The 21,778-nt window shown below is 34.7% G+C and overlaps 1 protein-coding gene across 1 annotated transcript; it reads right to left on the reverse strand.

Moving 5' to 3' along the window:
* Window positions 1-5,573: 5,573 nt before the first annotated feature.
* clca1 (chloride channel accessory 1) lies at window positions 5,574-16,143 on the reverse strand. Its single transcript, XM_056473882.1, has 14 exons — window positions 15,980-16,143; window positions 15,454-15,591; window positions 15,224-15,365; window positions 15,044-15,149; window positions 14,766-14,931; window positions 13,268-13,501; window positions 12,918-13,142; window positions 12,646-12,826; window positions 12,439-12,545; window positions 12,110-12,325; window positions 11,650-11,914; window positions 9,562-9,726; window positions 6,420-6,644; window positions 5,574-6,263 (listed from the first exon to the last, which is right to left on the reverse strand). Exons 1-14 carry the CDS (start codon window positions 16,127-16,129, stop codon window positions 5,872-5,874), a joined length of 2,712 nt encoding a protein of 903 aa, XP_056329857.1. The 5' UTR covers window positions 16,130-16,143; the 3' UTR covers window positions 5,574-5,871.
* Window positions 16,144-21,778: the final 5,635 nt, after the last annotated feature.

Here is a 21,778-nt window from a genome sequence, read left to right on the forward strand (position 1 = left end):
TCATTTGATGTTGTTATTGGACATCAAAATAATGCTGTCCTCAGAAGCTGGCTGTATGTTGAATTTTTGTCACCTGACGTCAAGGCCTAAATCTAAACTAATATTAACATCTTATGACGTTGTGTGCCAGCTGGGCAATAACTAAATGCTCTACAGAATGTTATGTTTACACACATCCACAAATTACATGTAAATGCATCAGCTTTTTACAGTGTAATATCTAATACTCATTACTCTTGAGTACTTTTGAAAGGGCTACTTTTTACTCATACTTTGAGTAATATTTACAACAGATACTTTTACTCTACTTGCACTACATTTTTAGGCAAGGTATGGTACTTTTACTTAAATATGATTTTTCAGTTCTCTTGACACCACTGCAGTTCAGTGTGGTTTAAGTTTTACTGCTGAAAGTTCAAACACTGTAGAGCAAATCCACCGAAGCGCAGCTCCACAAGTCCCGATTCAAGCAAGCCGGTCGTGACAGTGGCAAGGAAAAAAAACCTTCACCATGTGACAAAGTGAAGGGAAAAAACCTCGAAAGGAATTAGGCTCTGTTGGGCATGACCAATATTCTTCTGGCCAAACTTCCTGTGTGGAGCTGCAGTCTAGGCGCCGGAGGCTGGAGAAGCTGGATGTCCATAGTGGAGAAGCTGTAGGTGTGAGTAGGTCACCGGTGGGGGGTCAGGCTGGTCTAAACGATCAATGCGGGACTCGTCTGTCACGGTGGTCTTTCAGGAATCATGCACTCCATTCCTCCATGACGACCACAGCATCAGCTCGAAATACTGCCTGGTCCAGGATTATGGATATCTTGGGATCATCGCTTCACAGGTCTTGGATCGCATCAATGGCACTGCATAGTCTCTAGGGACCTCGGAATGAGTATCCCCAGGTAGAAAAAGAGAATAAAGAAAATAATTAGTATAGCTGGTGTTCGTAGTGTATTTAAACAAGACGCAAAATTAAGAGTCATAAATGAAAATAGCAGTTATATAAACAATCATTGGAACAGACATGTAAAGCATATGAGAGTTTCTAACATCTCTGGTCTGGTGTATTAAGGAGGAATGTGTCCTGCAGGTCGTTGTCAAGCCAGTTTACCTGCGTGGAACACTTTAATTAAGTCTTTAATCTAGTTTTGGACTGAGAGAGTGTGTCTGAGCCTCGGACATCATCAGGAAGGTTATTCCAGAGTTTAGGAGCCATAAATAAGAAGGCTCAACCTCCTTTACTCGATTTTGCTAAACTAGGTACTACTAGAAGCCCAGAGTTTTGAGATTATAAGGAACAGGTTGGATTGTAGCGAGACAGAGGGTTGGTAAGATAAACAGGATCTAGATTATTTAAAGCTTTATAGGGTAAGAAGCAATATTTTAGAATCAATGCAGAACTTAACAGGATGCCAGTGTAAGGAAGATAAAATTGGGGTGATATGATCATATTTTCTAGACGTGGTAGGAACTCTGGCAGCTGCATTTTGTACTAGCTGAAGTTTGTTAATAGAGGATGTTGGGCAACCAGTGAACAGAGCATAACAGTAATCCAGCTAGTAGTCATAAAAGCATGGACTAGCTTTTCTACATCTTAGATGGATAGCAAACCCCGGAACTTAGTGATATTTCTAAGATGAAAGAAGGCAGTTTTTGTGACATGGGATATGCTGTCTAATATCACAATCAGATCTTTACAGTAGAGCTATTGCTAACTTTGTATCCCTTCAAGTGCAGGTTGAGTTGTGAGATCTGCTGTGTACGGGATTTAGGCCCAACAAGTAATAATTCTGTTTTGTCTGAGTTTAAGAGAAGAAAATTGTTGGTCATCCAGTCTTTAATACACTCAGTTAGCTTAGACAGTTCAGATGTATTGTCAGGTTTATTTGAAATATACAATTGGTGTATCATCTGCATAGCAGTGAAAGCTGATCCCATGTCTTCTACTAAGTCTTCCAGGGGTAGCATGTATATTGTGAACAGCAAAGGGCCTAAAACTGATCCTTGAGGCTATAGTCTATATTTTATTACTTGCTCTTATGTGCTGAAACACTTAACAGTTTTCTTTATTTAAGATAACTGAATAATATGCAACATCCTTAAATTACTCTCTTAAATAAAAGGGAATAATCTATTAAGTGTTATATAGCCTAGGGAAAAAAATCAGTGTTTTAGGTCTCTCCGGAGCATTTGAGCTGAATGTTTGACGGCGTCTATCAAAACGAGGATGTTATAAAATACATTTTATACCGAGTTATTGCCGGAAAATTTCTGTGGTTTTATATTATGGATGGTGCGCTGGGTCATCCCTCCGTTAGTGGCGAGACCACTCGATGCAAGATGCCAACAGGTGCTATTTTTTTGTGGTCTTCTTATGAAAATTTCGTAACTCATCAAGTTGTTCATCTGGGTCTTGATACTCTGCCAGAAATTCATGATGCCATGCCGAGACATAAAATCCTTTATCAAGACGAAGTTATCCAACTGTATTTTTTTAAACGAACAAATAAAGTTGTCACAGGTGTGCACAGGAACACAGACTGAGATTAAGAGATACAAAATACTTTATTTAATGGTGAAAATCTGAAAAAAAAAGATGAGCACACACACACACACACATTAGCACAAATGTACACATGATTGGAGAATGAACTAAAAAAACACAGGGGCTTAAGCACATTTGGGACTGATTAAGAAATGTAAAACCAAGTTATATTTATGACCCCCCTTTGCTATATTTATGAGTTCCCTTCGCTGAACAGAAACAATGTAAGTAAAGAAGACTGTAAAGCCTAATTTAACCCAATGCGTGAAGTTGTGGACGTGGAGCTGCTGCAAATACAAGCATCAGATGTGTGTCTAATTTAAAAGTATATATGTTTATTCTATTTTTAGTTTTTTCCCTTTTGGTGGGTTTCACACTGAGCCACCGTGCTGCCTTGGCTTACAATTTGGATTTGTTATCTAATGTATCTACATATAGCCTCAATTCAAAATACTTTGCCACAAATGAATCCAGAGGTGGTGTTTCAACTCTAGCCGGCATTTGCTTCAAGGCAAGTGTATTTATATAAAACACATTTCATATACAATGATAATAACGAACACGATATGTGACTGCCCTTTTTTGCGGACTTGCGCCTTGTGTCATAAGGAGAGCTGTATATCGGTGTTTGTGGTAGGTAACTGTAATAAAAAAACAAAACAATTTGGATCAAAAAAATAAAGAGAGATACATTACTTGTGATGCATTTCTTGTACTTCTATTATATTTTGGGATCTACAAGGAGAGTGATAAAGATCTACAAGTCGATTGCAATTTGACGGGTTGGTGGAGTAGTAAATTACTTTTAATCAGTTAAAAGTTTACAATGTGTTCAATTTGTGTTGATAAGTTACATCTTTTAGCACAGCAAGTGCTATTTTCATGTGGCATCTTGAAGAGGAAATCCATCCATGTGAAAATGCAATTCTGAGGTCGCAGGTCTAATAGTGCAAGAGTGCAAGTCTGCACCAATGACTGTATAAAATATGGATGACGCGACAGCGCCATTTCCCATTGAACGCTTTGGAGGCAAAACGCCTTGTGATGGGCAAAAACTGTCGCAAAAGACAATTATGAAATTGGAGCCTGGGTATGCGCAGAAGGACTGCCTGATGGAGCCAGAGGAAGAGCTGCGGAATCTAGCTTCCAATCAAACGCTTGTACATAAAATCAACCACAGCCCCCAAACTTCTCACCTGACCGCCGCTATCTGCACTATAACACAGGCTCGCTAATGTACATATAAGCACTTACATTTAAAAACACTCAATAATATATGGTTTAAAAACTGTGTGATGTAAGCTGTTAGAATTTAATAAAAGCAATACATGTTGGACTGCAAAAAACAAACAATCTTTTATACACTCTAGCCTGAGTTAGAATAATGTGAGCACAAAAAAATATTTCTCTTATAATGGGTTGTTGGTATTTGTTATCTTCACAGGGGTAGAAATAACACTTGTAAAATATGAACAATATACAACACATACATTTTTACAAAGGTTTTTATTTTTAATTAGAAATTAACAGGAACCAAAATATAGCCTACACACCATAGATAACGATTTACCATGCAGGAAAAATTGTGTTTAAAAGATTCCTAAACAGGATATTTACACATCCCAACCCTGCACCATATAAAATAATCCTCGTCAATTTGTACAATAAACTTAGCAGTATTAATACATCAACTGATGTCTATCAGCTGCTGCAAAATCGCTTGAATATTGTTCAAAAGTTTACATTTTTTCTCTGTTTTCATTTGGTTTGTTCCATGCCTTCATTATATCAGGCAAAGAAGAATTTACATTCATTTTAATGTTTATTAGGAGTTTTTAAATAAAAAGCCAACAGTAAATGATGTATAAAAATAATATATAACATTTACAGCTGTATTTATTATACAAGATTCGGTTTCTAGAACATGAATATTATAACAGCAAATTCAGTAGATTAACTCAATAACATGCTCAAAATGCAGAGACGTCCTGTAAATCAAGTTCAAATAACCTTACAGGAGATCAATGTGGAGATCGGCTAACATTAGTTTTGTCTTCCTAATTATTATTTCAGACCCATAAAGAGAATTACTGCTAGATAGCGATCACCTGTTTTTCCCCCATACCTGCCAACACTCCCGGGAGTCTCCCGTATTTCAGACCCATCTCCCGTATTGTTCTGTATCCCGGAAAACTCCCGGAATTCCAATCAAGCCAGAACTGGCCCGAGTGTATTTTGCTATCTGGGTGGTTAGGCGTGTATCAGCAAAATAAAGCCCGATAAAGCCCTGGCCTTACCGAATAAACAGTGTTCCACCAGATCCTGTATGTCAGAAAATATAGTTTACTGCTGAACTCAACTTCAATCTCCTGCGGTGCCGAAGCTCTGACGGTCTGCTTTGACAAGCTGTCAATCACAACTGTTAATCACGATGACACGCCCAGCATTAAATTGCTGGTAAAAACAAACTCTTTACAAAAATGAAGATCTGCACCTTTATCAGCATGATAACCAGTGCCTTAATTGACCAGAACCATCTTTCGGGACATTTTATTGCAAGGGTTATTATTATTTTTAATTGGGCTCAAGTCTCCTTCATTAACAAGGAGGAGGCGGGCTTTATGACTTGTACTGCAGGCCAGCCCCCAGGGAGCGATCCAACGGCAGAGACCTTCACTCAAAAGCAGGCATGTGGCACCCTTGGTCTGCACCCAGTGCTTGGCTGAAAAGGAATTACTACACAGACAGAAACATGACCTATTCAAGACCATAGTATTACATATATGTCATAGGTGTCTGACTTAAGGTATTTCTGAAGGCTAAAGTTCCCACTCAGTGTTGGCAAACATAATAAAGTGGCCAGTAATGTACAGTGCTAAAAATGTCGAAGAAAACAGTAAAAGTAAAACACTGCCCCAACCCTGATCAGCTGCTAACCATTGGCTAATGAATATAAATGATGACAGTATAGCTCCCTGTTATGTTAATGTCTACAAAAACCAACTCCTATACAGACACAATGCATAAACTGTACATATTTATCAGTTTTTTATTTATTTGGTCTTTTTCTACACAATGTAAATCAGAATGACAATCACACATTACACAAAATTATGAATATGTTTGCATTGTGGATTGACTAGAGAACAAATACTATTTAAAGTGCTCACAAACATGTGTCATAAACAAGAATTCTAAAAAAGACATTAGCAATACCACACCTTAATTCAGCAATTTGGAAATTGTGCTTGAAACAACATATTCTAAATCTGTTAAATGTACATTGTGATCAACTCATCATAAAGCATAAAGATTGATTTAATGGTGTTGGGATCATATTCTTAATGCCGGCCTTCTTTGTCTCACTGCCCATGTAGTTACACCAGCAATAAAGCATATAACGATAGTTACCGCACACAAAGAGCTGACAAGAACAGTCAAATTCAAGCCTGGGTTTGATATTCCCGGTGGTTTCGGATTAGGGAGGATCTTTGATGCTGAAGCTATGTTGGAGGTTTCAGATTTGGCATCTTGTTCATCCAAAGCCTGAACCGCAAAAAAGAGTGTGGTGCCATTTTGAATTGGTAAACTGAGATTGAATGCATGCTGCTCAACTGATCCAGCCTCCTGAGGTGAGACGGTTGCTGTGTTGACTACATGGCCATTGCTGAAATCTTGCCGAAGCATGTCCAGGTCAAAGCTCCATCTGATCTCGTAGGATTTAGCTAGGATGATTCAAGATACATTATTTCATGATCTAACTTTCAAGCAATTTTTATTTGTTAGTGAAAATGTGAAAGAATTTCTCATAAATATAAGCATATACTGTTTAATTTGAAACTGAGTGATTGTAGTTGCAATGCATTAATTGTATGCTTTACCTGTTCCTTCGTCAAGGTCTTCACCAGGAGCCGTCCAGCTGAGAAGCACAGCCTCCTCCAGGATTTTAGCTCTTAGATCCTTGACTTTGCTAGGAGGGAAATTTGGCGGCGTTGAGCCTGTTAGAGTAACCTCAAAACTCTCACCGGTGGCTGTTCTGGTGAAGCTTCCAACCTCAATTGGTTCATCAGAAACTGAAGGATTTGGTGGGTTCAGCTCTACAACACCTACAAGATGCAGAAAAAAACAGTTCATTTATTTTGATTCTGACTTAGTTTGGTTCCTTTCCATTTTTTTTTTTGTTATTTTCAGCATGTTCATCAATCCAGTGCATGTTACAACATAATAATTGTCATTGACAAATTTAAACAACATAAACTGATCTGCAATATTCATAATCTTCCACTGTAAAAAAATGTAAATGACAAAAAGTCAAGACAACAAATATTTTCATGTTACTTTAACTTGTTTTAATAAGTTAATCAGGTTTCAACTACATTTTATGTTATAAAAAGTGTAACATAATATTTTTAATCAGTTTGATTGATGTAAGTTGAGATGACTAGAAAAGTTTCATTTGATTCAGCTAAAACATTTAAGGGAAGTAAGATTTCTTTTACAATGTAAAGGGTCCATCCTGGCAGCTTAAAGGCTCTTATTAGTGCCTTAAACATACAATGATCTAGCCCACAATTTTCTAGTAAATTGGGTGTTTGTATCTACATATAGCCTATAAACTCAAAGTGTGTATTTTAATAGACGCCTACACTGAAAAAGATTATACTTTGAACCAACTTTAAAATTTATTTGTTCCAGCTAAATGTATTTTATTTCAAAGTATAATTTAGCTTTGGTTCAAATATTAATATTTATTTTAGTCTAAATCAAAAAACATTCATTGTGATCAAGAAAAAACGACTTCACACAAAGTAAAAATATTGATTACTATAAAGACCACTATTTTTTTTTTCTTTTTACCCTTACATCAAACCAGCTTTAGACCAGTGTTTCTCTACCACAATCCTGGAGGACCACAGCTCTGCACATTTTCCATGTCTCCTTAACCAAACACACCTGATTCAGATCAACAGCTCATTAGCAGAGACTGAAAGACCTGTAATGGGAGTGAACGACAAAGAAGACATCCAAAACATGCAGTGTTGGCGGTCCTCCAGGAAAGTGGTTGAGAAACACTGCTTTAGACCAACCTAGTTACAGCTAAATGTATTAATTGGACTCAAATGATAGTTTTGACTTGGTTGAAAGTAAAACTGTAATTTAATATTAAAGGTGCAGTAGGTGATTGTCTTCAGAAACATTTTTGTTGTGCTGGTTGAAAGTCTCTTCACATTCTAATAGTAATGATTAAAGTAAATGATCTAAATTTATGTGTATTTTCATATTCTGGGTAAGGCATAAAACTAAAAAATCGTTCATCCAATTAAATAGTGTAGGGCCGACATCTCCCATAATTTCGACAAGTAGCCCAAACTCTCTGTCAGCAAATGCAGATTTGAACTACTGCACAGTCATTTTTACGCAGAACCGCCATTTGTGCGTAGAAATAGCAGAAATAGCCTACAAGTATGGCATTGTAATAAGTGTAATTCCTGCACACCGCCAGCCAAGCAATAGTCACTTTGGCTCAACACATAAGAGAGGGGTGGCGTGACTTTGGATGGCAGGGGAGGGACTGTGTTTCAGAGATTTATGCTAACAGGTTAGCATTGTGGCAGATCACCTACTGCACCTTTAATCAAAATATTTATTCTGTTCAAGGGAAAAAATACATTCACTCAAAGATAAAATATTGTATTTATAGAGACCATAAAATAATTATGTTGAAAATACTTTGGTTCAACTTAATTAATTATTTTGGAAAAATAAAACATTTTTTTCTATAAAATCAATGTAAAATTGTACTTTGGACTAAACTATAATAAATACATATAATGTAATAAAAACTATAATAAATACGTAATGTTAGCCAGTGTTATTGCTAGTTATTGTATTTTCAAGATCAGAGATAACCTATCTACTGGTGCTTTTAGCAAGGCAATAAATGTCAAGCAAGATGGTAATCAAACTCATATTAGAAAATCATAAAAACTGAAGAGCGCATAAACTGTACCTGGATACTTAGGCTACTGTTGTTATTGCTGAGACCTGGCATAAATAGCAAGGTGTTTTTAAAAAAACATATCGCGAATGTTTAGGGCATTAACCCAAATTACATTACTTAAAAAAATGATTTTGAATGTTTACCTTGTCTAAACAAGATTTGCTTTGGCCACACACCGTCTTCACATTTAAATCGAGTAAAGGCAAATTGCAAAATCATATCTGGTCAGGAAGATGTCATATGGTCACATTAAAAATACTATTCTGTATCAGACCGGAAACGCAGGGTCATGCGTTAAGTTTCGCAGTTCGCTATGGTGCAAAGTTCAAGCTTGGTGAACTCTGTCCTGCGAAATCGCATCACTTGACTGCATGAGACCAATCGAGGATCAAAACAGGACCTCTCTGGACAGAAATTTAAAACATGGAGCAATCGCTCGCTTTTTTAAATGTCTAATAAGCCTGTTTAATCCGTCCCTTTTCGCAGCGCTGTACGACAGAATTTCGCACACACAAAGCCCAGTGTGACTGCAGCTTTAGTTGGTGGTTAATTCATCTTTGGCGACCCCGGATTAATAAAGGGACTAAGCCGAAAAGAAGATGAATGAATGAATGAATGAATTTGGTTCAATAAGACTTCCATGACACAAACTACTGAAAGAAGCTGATAGTGAACATCTGCAGCGCTGCATTGAATCTCAATAAAGAAAGCAGTATAGCATCTGAGGTACACTTTGCAGGACACTTTATGGTATTTTCAAAAGCACATGATGTGCCATTCACTCAACTAATTATTTTAAATATATATATTAATTCAGTAACAAAACAAGTGACTATCTTTGTGTAATTCTGCTTTGTTTGATTTGAAAGTACTGGGATACAAAATAAAGTGGAATGTAAATAGCAGTTAAAGTATATTGCACTCCTGGTTGCACTCTTGGTCTAATTATACTGTATTTCCCCCTTATTTTTATATGTGATCAAGTGTAAATGACCAATTATGAATCTCTGTGTTTATTTTACCATCTACCACATATCCAGGTACATATGGGGCACCACTTCTTTTCTGGACCGCAAATCTGGCATTTCCTTCTTGATTCTTCGCTCTCACTTTCAAGCTGCATCTCCCGTTTACCATCTTTGTGAAATATCTAGAATAGATTCCATCATTTGCCACAACATCGGCTCCTGTAAAAGATTGATGTCGAATTTATTTATCACTTTGGAAATGTATCTTACAGGATAGCTCACCCAAAAATGAACTCATCATTTACTAACCTCGGGTGCATTTTCAAAAACCATCATTAGCCAACTAAGGTCGCATGTTCCATCATTAAACACATAGTTGATTTGGTGTTTCTCAAATCCATCGTTCCAATGAACATTCGCAAACTGCGTCGCAAACTTGTATGCTTGCAACAACACCTCAGGAGAGCTGTTAGAAACATTGTTCCTGGGTGTGTTCTTTTCTCAGTTATCCACCTATGCTATATTGGTTTAGAACATTCTGACATTGAAACTTGAAATGATTAAAAAAAAGCATTAAAGTCATCTCTCTTAGGTGTAATTTGCTTTTAAAGTATTTTTTCAGTTCAGTTTTTGTGATCTTCATGTGTACAATTGCGTTCCCTTTGCAGTGCACTTTGAAAACATTAATGTCATTTTGAACACAGCCGTGGCTCATGATGAAAGCTGTAGGTGACCATATTATTTAAAAACGGAATTTATGTTACGTGTCTAAAGCTTTTGAAAACAAAAAACACAGCATTTGTTAATGCTTTTAATTTAATTTGAATGCTGTTAAATGCTTTTAAATGCAAGTTATTTATTAAGTATCTGTACTGTATATGAGATGGGCCTGTTGGTTAGAACATTTCTGCAGTGGTTTGCATGTTTCAATTTGTAAACGTAGACTTAAAAAAATGTAAAATAAAATAAATAAATAAACAATATTCTACTTAATAATAATAATAATAATAATAATTAATATTATTAATAATATTTTAAAGTATGATTTTTTAATTTCCTAATAAATAATAAATATTAAATTTCTTAATAAATCGCCTCATTATTTATTTATTTATATGATTTATATATGATATTTGAATACATGTTAGCTGTAAGTGATTTTATGTTTTAGAATAAAATATTTAGTGTTCTCAATAATATTTGTAAAGGAAACATTGCCTCTATATGTACCATTTACATATATTTCAATTAATATGGAAAACAAGTGCATGTTTTTAGCAAAACTAATATTGGATTTTTTTTTAAATGGGTGTGTGTGTAAAACAATATAATTTGACAAAGAAATGATGGAGTTCTTTCCTAAAGAAGTTGTTACCACTCCATTTAGAGCATCATTATGGGTGTTGTCGTTCTTTTCTCAAACGATGAATCGTACTATGATAGTTCAGCCACGAGTTACATCATTGTTTGGCAAACCCATCCCTGTCTGGTTTAAATATTTTATGAGTTTATTTGTTTCTGTCAAACACAAAAGAAGATATTTTGAAGAAGGCTGGTTGCTGGCAAAATAATTTTTTTGTGTGTGTATTTTGGGATTCATGGGTGTTTTCTGTTTATTTACGGTTATGATTCGCATTATTGGAACTTGATCTCTGCTCAGTTAACTTTGGATGATAAAAATTCAACTCAGAGACTTTAATTTGGACATTTTAGTAGATTGAAACAATATTTTGTTTAATGAATAATACACATATAAAATTAAGTCTGTAAAATAGCAGAAAAAAAGTACTGGCAGTTAATTGCCAGATTTTTGTACTACAATATAAAATACCAACCCATGATGATGATATATCGCTTCAAACTATTTGAAATAGCATTAAAAGTCACTTTTTCATATAAAGGAAGGAAAGATGAACAAAATGTAAAAAAAAATCTCAAATTGCAATATGGATACATGTTCATTCACATATAGTATACAGTCCAGCAACTTAATGACTTTCTAATAACTTCTTTTGTGTTCAACAGAAGAAAGAAACTCAAATTGTTCTTGATCAAGTGAAGAGTGAGTAAATGATGACAAAGTCTGGGTGAACTATCCCTAAGTTGAGTGTATACTTAGTACAAGAATTATGGGTAATATACCTGCTCCATTGTCCAGGAGTTGTAACATTTGTATAGGCCCAGATGCAGGCTCCAGCGTAGCCCACACTTCAACATTTATCACAGGCCTGTAATTCTGACTAACCTCAGCAAACACCATCATAGGTTTAGTGCCATCGCTGACCTGCTGGTTCATGCGGGTTTTGACAATAATTGGAGCAACATCCTCATGTGATGCTTGACTTGTTACTGTTATTGTAAATGCCTGATTTGTTGAAGTTTGGATACTGTACGCCCAGTCTCCAGGCTATCAGACATAAGACAGTAAAAGGAGGTCAAGTGCATAATTACATATATATTATCTGAATCATAAACTGCTTCTTGGTATGAAGATATTTGATATGTTGACATTGTTTATCTAAAACCCTTGGACTAAATGACCTTTTTATTGTAACAATATGTGTTTATATATTTAGTGTCTGAACTTTAAACTGGTTCATACCTCTGCGGTTTCTGCAACTTTTAAAGTGACTGTTTTCAGCCGATCATCATGATTCATTTGTGCTTGACTGTAGACAATGCCACTTGGTGACTGTATGTAAACCGTGGGAAAAATTTTTTCATAAATGATCACAAAGCTGGTTTTGTTGCCAACAGTCTGATCCACTGATACCGTCCCATTGAACCAATCAGATGTTCTAGTTCCCACACTCTCAAGCTAAATGAATGAAATAAAAAATTAAATATTAAAATACTCACACTATATATACTAAGAATATCAGTGACAAATTAATAAAAATACCATGAGCAATGACAGATTACTTGACATACCTGAACCGGTTCATTTGTATAATCTCCGGTGGATAATGTTAGTGAAGCAAATGCATCTATTAATTGGTTGGAGGTGAACTCATCAGTGACTGAGTAAAATATTCCACCTATTTTTGCAAAATAATTTATAAAATAACTTGCATTAAACAATAAACAATAAATTAATGTAAAATGAATTACTCAGATATAATCATTCAACTTTGTTACCAGTTTTGTCTGCCATCTCTTGCAATGCATTATGTGCCTTGTCACTTAAAGCTATTGTGTGTATAATGGCGCCACTGTTTATTGCTTCTGGAATACACAATGTAACATCGTCTGTTGCCTGACCATCTGTCAGAAAAATGATTTCATCTCCTATTGCATCCATGTTGTCTTCTGAAAGTACCTGAACGTTATGAAGAAAACGAAAGCATTAGCACAAGGAAAAACACTGTAATCCTGCTCTACAAACATAAAATCAACAAATAATTTGCTACCTGTAAGCCTAGACGAAGGCCGTTACACATGTTTGTATATCCATCTGGAGTTTCGGGCAACAATTTGATAAGACGCTCTCTTGTGGCTTCATTCTCAATAATAGTCAATGGGCTCACGATAAAAGCTGCAGTACTAAATTTTACAATTCCAACACTGGCCTGGTCCTCAACGTAGTTCAGCAGTAAATGTGTGGCCGCCTGCCTCATGCGAAGAATTCTAAATTCCTATAGAAGGGTTGAAAAACAATTTCATGTTTCTTTTTTTTTCGTCATTTCATCTCAGTGCATTGGTATTCAGTGTGTAAAGATAAGCATAATGCAAAAAATATATAGTTTCAATGTTTTCATACTTCTGCCATGCTTCCTGAGACATCAAGGATGAGACAAACAGCACGTTTCTGCCGCTGCAAAAGTTTGAATTCCGGCGGTAATGGAGTCGACGGCAGTGGTGGTAGAAACGACAGTGCGTCTTTATCCACAGAATCCTCAAATATTACCGTCCATGTCGCTTTGTTATTGCATATTTTATTTTGCGGGGTTTCGGCTTCGTAATTGTGCTCGGTTTCACGACAAAAGGTGGTCACCTAAAAACACAACTTGTCATCAACAAAATATATCAATAAACACTTCAAGTCAATAGCTCTATACACCCTGTGTATTTGTGTATTGATGGGTCTTTCTAAGATGGGATGGTTGGGATGGAAGTAAAAAACAAACAAACAAACAAACAAACTAAAAACTAAATCCTAATATATTTCTTTAAATCATTTAACCCTCTGGTGCAGTTTGGTCAAAGTTTTTTATTGTAAATTGTACATCTGTAATGGTTTTCAGAACACATATACACTACACTAAAAACAGTGAATCATGACAATAGCCCCTTTCACACATACAGACCTTTCCGGAAAAATGGTGGCAATTTTCCTGAAAGGGATCATGTGTGAACAGGTCCTTTTCCAGCAATTTTCTGGACAGAGAAGTTGTAACTTTACCGGTAATATGCCGGAATGCTGCTCTGTGTAAACGCAGAAGGAAAAATGCCGAAAAGAGTTCATTCACATCTAGAAAATGCTGACTTTCTTATGTACTCTACATCTCGATATGCGTTCTTTCATATGTTTTCATCGAAGTTGTTCACAATACTTGTCCATCCACAGAATTTGTAATGTAGTCAAATGTGTAAACATTTAGCTGCGGTTCACGCTTCTGCCTTTGGATGTCTCTGAGACAAAAGCAGCTGCACGAATGCTAAAGCTTTAAATAAAAGTGAAACCATTAACGAAAGCCAGACCCCTTCTATGTGAACAAATTCAAGTGCAGCCGTTTAGAAGCCATTTTTGGTTAATGATGTCAGAATTTACTGGTATTTTGGATGTGGATGGATGGATGGATGAATGGTCTTTTCCGGAGCAAACCCCCGCTCTTCAATTCTCAAATCCTCCCACAACTGCCCCCCAGTCTCACAGATTTTCAGAGACAAATGTTGGCTGGTATGGTCAATGCTCAAAAGGTTTCAAAGGGGTCAAACACTAACAATATAACTAAACACTGTAAACTCTGTTAAAATGTTAAATATTTAATTCAATTTCTTGTGAAATAAAATTAATTAGCAAACTAAAATGTGACATTTTATTCAATGAAAAAAAAAACTTTATTTATGACCAAAACACCAGAGGATTAAATTATCAGAATCTCAAAGTGAACTCGCTTTTGTTGAACCTATATTGTCATCACATGTAAAAGGAGTTACTTACATATAGTAATATATGTAGTTAGTTAGTTACTACTAGTTAGTTACTACTAGTTAGCTACTACTAAAACTAGTAATGAAAAAAATGTTAAACTTACGGCTTCCAGGCTTGGTGAAAACATTACAGAGCTGTCAGTGTTTTGATCTTTATTAGGAAAAAACTTGCAATCCGAGCTAGGTAAAAACGTTTCCGGATAAATGTTGCATGGTTGAAGCGATCCTCCATTAACCTCAAATAACTGACCTTCAATGTTTGTAGTACATCTAAAGATAAAAAGAACATTAATTATAATGACAAATAACTGAGGAAAAAAGCAGAACATCAATAATGATGAAAACAATTTGAAAAAATGTTAATTTTTCAAGAGTTTATAACCTTGTATATTCAACACGGCCATTAGAGAGGTAGAAGGGTTCTTCTTCATTGTATTCATCATAAACACCCCATCTCAGATGAGCCCATTCATGCAAAAAAACCTTTCCTGCAATTAATCCAAAATACACCATATTTACTTTTTAACGTATACAAATGTTACAATAAATAAATGCCACTCACCTCTTGGTCCATACATCTGAATGGCAGTGTCATTTAAGAGGAAGTCTGGAGTGAAATGAATGTACTCTCCCTCTTTTCCGCATTCTCCATACAGTTTAGTTCTTGGTTCCATCAATTTAGCATGGTCAATTTTTATTTTGGCCTGTGTAGGCATGAAAATTGTGTCAAAAATTGTGAAAATGAAAAACACACTTTATCAAATATAACATAAGTATATATATGCTCTGTACTTTTTCAAATGATTCTGTTCTCGCTTTGCTGCAACCCTTACAGCTCCAGTGGGATGGAACTAGTATTGTGGCATCTTTCAAATAGACCTTTTTATCCAAAGCATGATAAAGATAAAAAGACCCATCGGTGACCATTTCCTGTGAAAATGAGAACAAAAATTTAATATAATATAACTTTCTTTTTTTAAAAGACTTTGTGTTTACACAAAAGTTAAAGCAACTTAATTTGTTCTTTCACAAAGACTGTTATCAAAAGATGATAATATAGTGTACATATTTTTCTATTAGTAAAGTTTCCACAACATCTTTTACAAAACGCAGTGCAGATTCGTTTCTTAAGGAGACCAAAAATAAATAAATAGACTTTATTTTATAAAACACCTTTAAAAGTAGCATCTACAAGATACATACAAGTATAAATGCATAGAAACTAGAAAAAACAGAGTCAAGATAGTAAAAACAAAGAAAAAAATTAAACCACAATAAAAAAGTATGTTTTAAGTGATAATTGAAAATACACATTCACCTTGATTTTATCGATAAGTGTATCATCCTGCTTGACTTTTGCACCAATTGCAATCGTAATGTCAATGTAGCCATCTCCATCTAGTTTGATTCCAGTAGAAGGGTACGGCAGCAGCATCCATAATATGACAAACACCGTTCTCCTGTCCATGGCTGCAGAATCTAAATAAACAACAACCCACTAAGCCTGTTTTGAACAATGTCAAGTTAAAAATTAACTTAAAGCGATGATCATAGATGACATTCTTTACCGGAATGGACTGAACAGTACCAATATAACTGGATCATATCAGTAAACAACACATTATTAGAGTGCCATGGGGCAACTGTTTATTTCACTTCACATGACTTGAAGATGCATGATGTTGCACAGGAAAGTACCTACAGTATAGTGCAAGGGTTATTCTATTGTATTCAGTATTCATTTGAATTCTTTCTTTCTATTTATTTATGCTATAAATCTTTATAATGTGCACAGCCATAACTATACAGTACTGTATAATGTTTAAAACTAATTTCTGCTGTAGTTTGTGTGTCTAGTCATCTGATGAAGAATGAATGATATGTAAAGGATTTAATGCTGGATTTAAGATGAGCAGATTTATGAAAAGGGATCTTTTTCTAATTCAAAATCTTATTGGAATCTTGTTAATTATGTCTACACTCGAAAAAATGACATTTGCTGATTATTTAAACTGCTTATTTAAAATGAGCTGAAACAATACAATTCTTGAGTTATTTTGAGGATCAGCTTAATTAATGAATGATCCATCCACTTAAATTTGTAAGCCAACTTAATTCCTTTATGCTGTCCCAATACAAATCCATTGTGTGGAACTCAACTTTTTATTTTACAATATATTAATAAAAAATGTGTGTTTGGGGGGGGGGGGGGGGGGGGGGGGTTGGGGGGGAGTTGTGTTATGCTTATTTTTTATTATTGTTTACATTTTTCATATTTGATTCATATTTAATAATTACTATGATTACTATATTTACTATAAAATTACTATAAAACAGTAATCATGACCACAGCAAATATATCAATACGGTATGTCATATATAGACCATTTTGAGGGATGTAAACAAAAGCAATGGTTAATTTTCTATTTTTATCTTCAGAGAATACAAAAAGGTTCACATATTGATAAACAATGTTATGACAGCCTTTTAAAAATGAAGTTATGATTGAAATGCCCTCTTGAAAGTTAGGAAAAAGTTTAACATCAAGCATAAAAGTTCATGGGCCAATGACATCACCACATTGAAATGGTCTATATATATATATATATATATATATATATATATATATATATATATATATATATATATATATATATATATATATATATATATATATATATATATGCAAAACATCATGTGTTAAAACTATGCATCTAACAAATTTTCCCATTTTCCAATTTATTATTTTCATTAGAGACCATCAGTTTCAGGTTTATCTAACTTATTATTAGTGTGACTGTTCAAATTAGTCAAATTTGGTGATGACACATTGCCTTTAAATAAAGAGTAGTTGCCTATTTTTCCATATTTAACCCTAATTTTACAGATGTAAAGTCACAAGACACAGCCATAATCAAATATTACATCAAAATGATATAATGTGATTTATAAAAGGGGATATGACTCTAAAAACATGCGATAATAAATCATAAAATTATCATCTGTGTTTCTAATTAAAGTTGCTTGGACAGAAGAGCTGGGATAAATTAATGAGTTAGTATATATACAAAATATCAAATTATTACATTCATATAAAATTAAACTTGACTTTAGTCGACTCCCTAATGTAACGTATCATTGATATAAAAAGCTTCACACAGTGCAGGTCATTGTTAGATAATGTATTCCTTTACTAGATAACGAAAGAAAAACAGGTGCAACGGGTGCTATGGGTGTAGCACACAAGCCCAGGCAACATCTCGCACACACACACGTACACACAGGGGAAAGGGAAAACTTAAAGGTGGAATCACACGAGTCATTACACCACACCTAGTTTTTATTGTTTTCAGTGTTCTTTCTTGTCAAAATGGATCTTTCCGAAATAGCATGATCATTCTGCCAAAGTGTTAATCTAGCTATAGCGCCCTCTGTAAGTGAAAATACTCATTACAGCACTTATCCGTTAAATGTCTGGCTACATTAGATCACAGGTGTCAAATCCAGTTCCTGGAGGGCTGCAGCTCTGCACAGTTTGTCTGAAACCTACAGGTAAGTGTGTTGAAAAAGGGTTGGAAATAAACTGTGCAGAGATTGGGCCCTGCAGGAGAGTGCACAGAGAGTGGGGACAGTTGCAACACTTTTTGCATTTCCTTCAGTTTCTCAGAGACTTTTTTTTGTGGAAACCCAAAATTGTAATATAGTAAATCCACATCTATTGGACACTATAATATGTGCACATATGATAATATATGCAGAATTTAAACTTGAACAGACAAAGTCAAACGTTGCAACTGACCCCGAGCAGGGGGGCAGTTGTAATTACCCATAGGGACAGTTTCAACATTAATTAAAATGTAATAATAAAAAATTCTAAAACATCATGATTTTATTTTTTTATTTATTTGGTAAACTGACTAAATGTAAATTGGTTAAATTGTTTAATGTGTTAAATTGGCCATGTAAATACAGACTATTAAAAGAACAAGCAACAACCAATTAACAGGCCAAAAATAATTAACAAAAGTATATATTTTTTACTGAATACATAGACTGAACCTTTACTAAACTACTTCTTTGAACTTTGAAATGAATGAATTAATTAAAGAATACATTTTTTTTAAAATTAAATTACATTGAAACTGTGATAAAATGAAAACCGTACATTTGTTAATATGGCAAGCTTTTAAATGAATTTTGTAGTTGGGGACAGTTGCAACTGTCCCAACTCTGTCAACCCTGATTAAACTAGGGAGATACCAGCCTGATCTCACGAGAAAACGTAAGTATTTTACGTTTTGACAGTTTAGTGGCTAATTCGTACGAATTCGTACGAGTTCAGTCGTACGAAATGGTACGATTTTAAAAAGGAGGCGTGGCACCTAACCCCACCCCTAAACCCAACCGTCATTGGAGAATGAGCAAATCGTACTAAATTGTACGAATTAGATCGTACGAATTCGTACGAATTAGCCACTAAAAAAAAAGTTACGAATTGCCGTGAGATTGTGTTGGAGATACATAGCTTTAACGCTTAATAGCAATACCTATTTAAAGCTAAGAAATCTGTGATTTAAATTATACGAATGAATTATGTTTTATGAAAACAGATTAGACAGTATATGAGAGTTTTCTGAACATTAAAACATTTTTTTATTTTATTTTTTTTACCTAAAATGAGTTTTATTCTGAAGGAATGGTCACATACAGAAGTGAACTGGGACAAAAATTCAGCCCTGGCACTGTAGCCACACCAGCCCACATTACCGACACAGCCCCACCCATAGACACGCCTCTCCTATGTACTCTGTCTCTACCTCTTCTGCAAGCTCTTTCTCCTCATCTTCATGATGAGTGTCATGATTATTTGGATCACTGCTTATGCTTCATTCTTATTTTGAACAAAAATGTGAACAATTATAGGTGACCTAATAAATATAATAAAATAAAAATTATATAATAAAAAATATAATAAAAATTATGACCTAATGTACAGTTATGTAACTATGTAGACATAATTGCAATTATTGTCATGTGTTCATCTCTAGAGTTAATTACAAACCCAAAGTACAGTGTGTAACTGTTTAGTTTTTCCTACCTCTACCACACTCCTCCCTGTCTCTGCTAGGCCTATATGCAGTAATCAGTCCCAAAAGCAGCATCAGCTGTGAGAGTCTAATCAGTGGAGACTTGGAGCAGGTGTGTTTGTGTGTGTGTGAGTGTGTGTGTGTGTGTGTGTGTGTGTGTGTGAGTGTGTGTGTGTGTGTGTGTGTGTGTTGCATGACTGAATATGTAGTCCTTTAAAACAATAAAATAAACAAAAAACTAACTGGCCCACATTTTAAAAAATGGTCTGGCCCTTCTGGCACTTGCCAGAATTGCCAGATGGCCAATCTATCCCTGGTCACATATGGCTGATTTCTCTCAGATTGAAAGAGGGTCTAACTGAGAATATGTAATAATATCATTCCTGAATGGAGGAATAAGTCTTGTTGCAACTGCCCCATGTTGCAACCATCCCCACTCTCTCCTACTTATTCATTAAATAGTAATTATAAAAATGATGATAATAATAATGGCATCATGGTGGCGCAGTGGGTAGCACAATCGCCTCACAGCATGAAGGATGCTGGTTCGAGCCTCAGCTGACACAGTTGCCATTTCTGATGTTCTCTCCGTGTTGGCATGGGTTTCCTCTGGGTGCTCCGGTTTGCAAGTCCAAAGATGTGGTATAGATGAATTGGGTAAGCTAAATTGTATGTAGTGTATGTGTGTAAAAGAAAGTTCATGGGTGTTTTCCAGTTATGGGTTGCAGCTAGAAGGGCATCCGCTGTGTAAACATATGCTGAATAGGTTGGCGGTTCATTCCGCTGTGGGGACCCCAGAATAATAAAGGGACTAAGCTGAAAAGAAAATGAATGAATGAATGAAAATATAGACTAAGCCTTTACTAAAGTACTTCTTTGAACTTATTTAATTAAAGAATTCATTTTTTTTTCAATTTAAATTACATTGAAACTGTGATAAAATGAAAATTGTACATTTGTTAATATGGCAAGCTTTTAAATGAATTTGGTAGTTGGGGACAGTTGCAACTGCATGTTCAAACTCTGTCAACCCTGATTAAACTGTCTAGGGAGATACATAGCTTTAACGCTTAATAGATATACCTATGCAAAGCTAAGAAAACTGTGATTTAAATTATACGAATAAATAATGTTTCACAAAAACAAATAAGTAAGTATATGAGAGTTTTCTGAACATTAAAAAAATGTATTTTTATACTGAAAGAATAGTCACATATGGCTGATTTCTCTCAGATTGAAGGAGGGTCTAACTGAGAATATGTAGAATGAATATCATCATTCTCGGTCATTCCTGAATGGAGGAATAAGTCTTGTTAATACTGCCCCATGTTGCAGCCGTACCCACTCTCCCCTACTTATTCATTAGTAATAATAGTAATAATTACTTTTTACTATATATATATATATATATATATATATATATATATATATATATATATATATATAGATATATATATATCTATATATATATATATATATATATATATATATATATATATATATATATATATATATATATATATATATATATATTTATATATTTATATTTATAGAAGCCTACTTATTTTATTTGTGACTAGTAGCCTAACTGTTTTCTAGTAATATCTATATAAAGTACTAGCCAAAGTGTCAGTTAGTTACTGGTATGTACGTTAATCTCCAAAAAATATGCACATAACGATTACTGGATCATGAAAAAAAATAAGAAGTACTACTAAGTAATGGGTAAGTACTGGTTTTTTATAGAAAAGATACTATTAAAAAATGTGAGCATGACAATACTATGTTTTGGAGATTAGTTTGTGTGGTGTTTTGTTCTCCGAAAACAGAGAGCACATTTTTGGAGACTTCAAAATTAACAGAAATTGGAACAGCATCTTTCTTTTCTTTTTTTTTAAAGGTGACTGGTAAACTTGTCTGTCCCAAATTCAACAAGAGAGAGAGAAAGAAAGAAAATAATAAAGAACATAATATAAACTTGAGGGTAAGACGTTTAAAAATCTATTACAATGTATTAAAGTAATTACAAA

The sequence above is a fragment of the Danio aesculapii genome, chromosome 15, assembly GCF_903798145.1.
Source record: "Danio aesculapii chromosome 15, fDanAes4.1, whole genome shotgun sequence".
NCBI classification, from domain to species: domain Eukaryota; kingdom Metazoa; phylum Chordata; class Actinopteri; order Cypriniformes; family Danionidae; genus Danio; species Danio aesculapii.

Coding starts and splice junctions, on each gene's coding strand:
- clca1 (XM_056473882.1), bottom strand. CDS start 16,129: ATGGACAGGAGAACGGTGTTTGTCATATTATGGATGCTGCTGCCGTAC. Junction 14,932..15,043: donor GGCCGTGTTGAATATACAAG/GTTATAAACTCT, acceptor TTTTATCTTTAG/ATGTACTACAAACATTGAAG. Junction 9,727..11,649: donor ACTCCTGGACAATGGAGCAG/GTATATTACCCA, acceptor AATCTTTTACAG/GAGCCGATGTTGTGGCAAAT.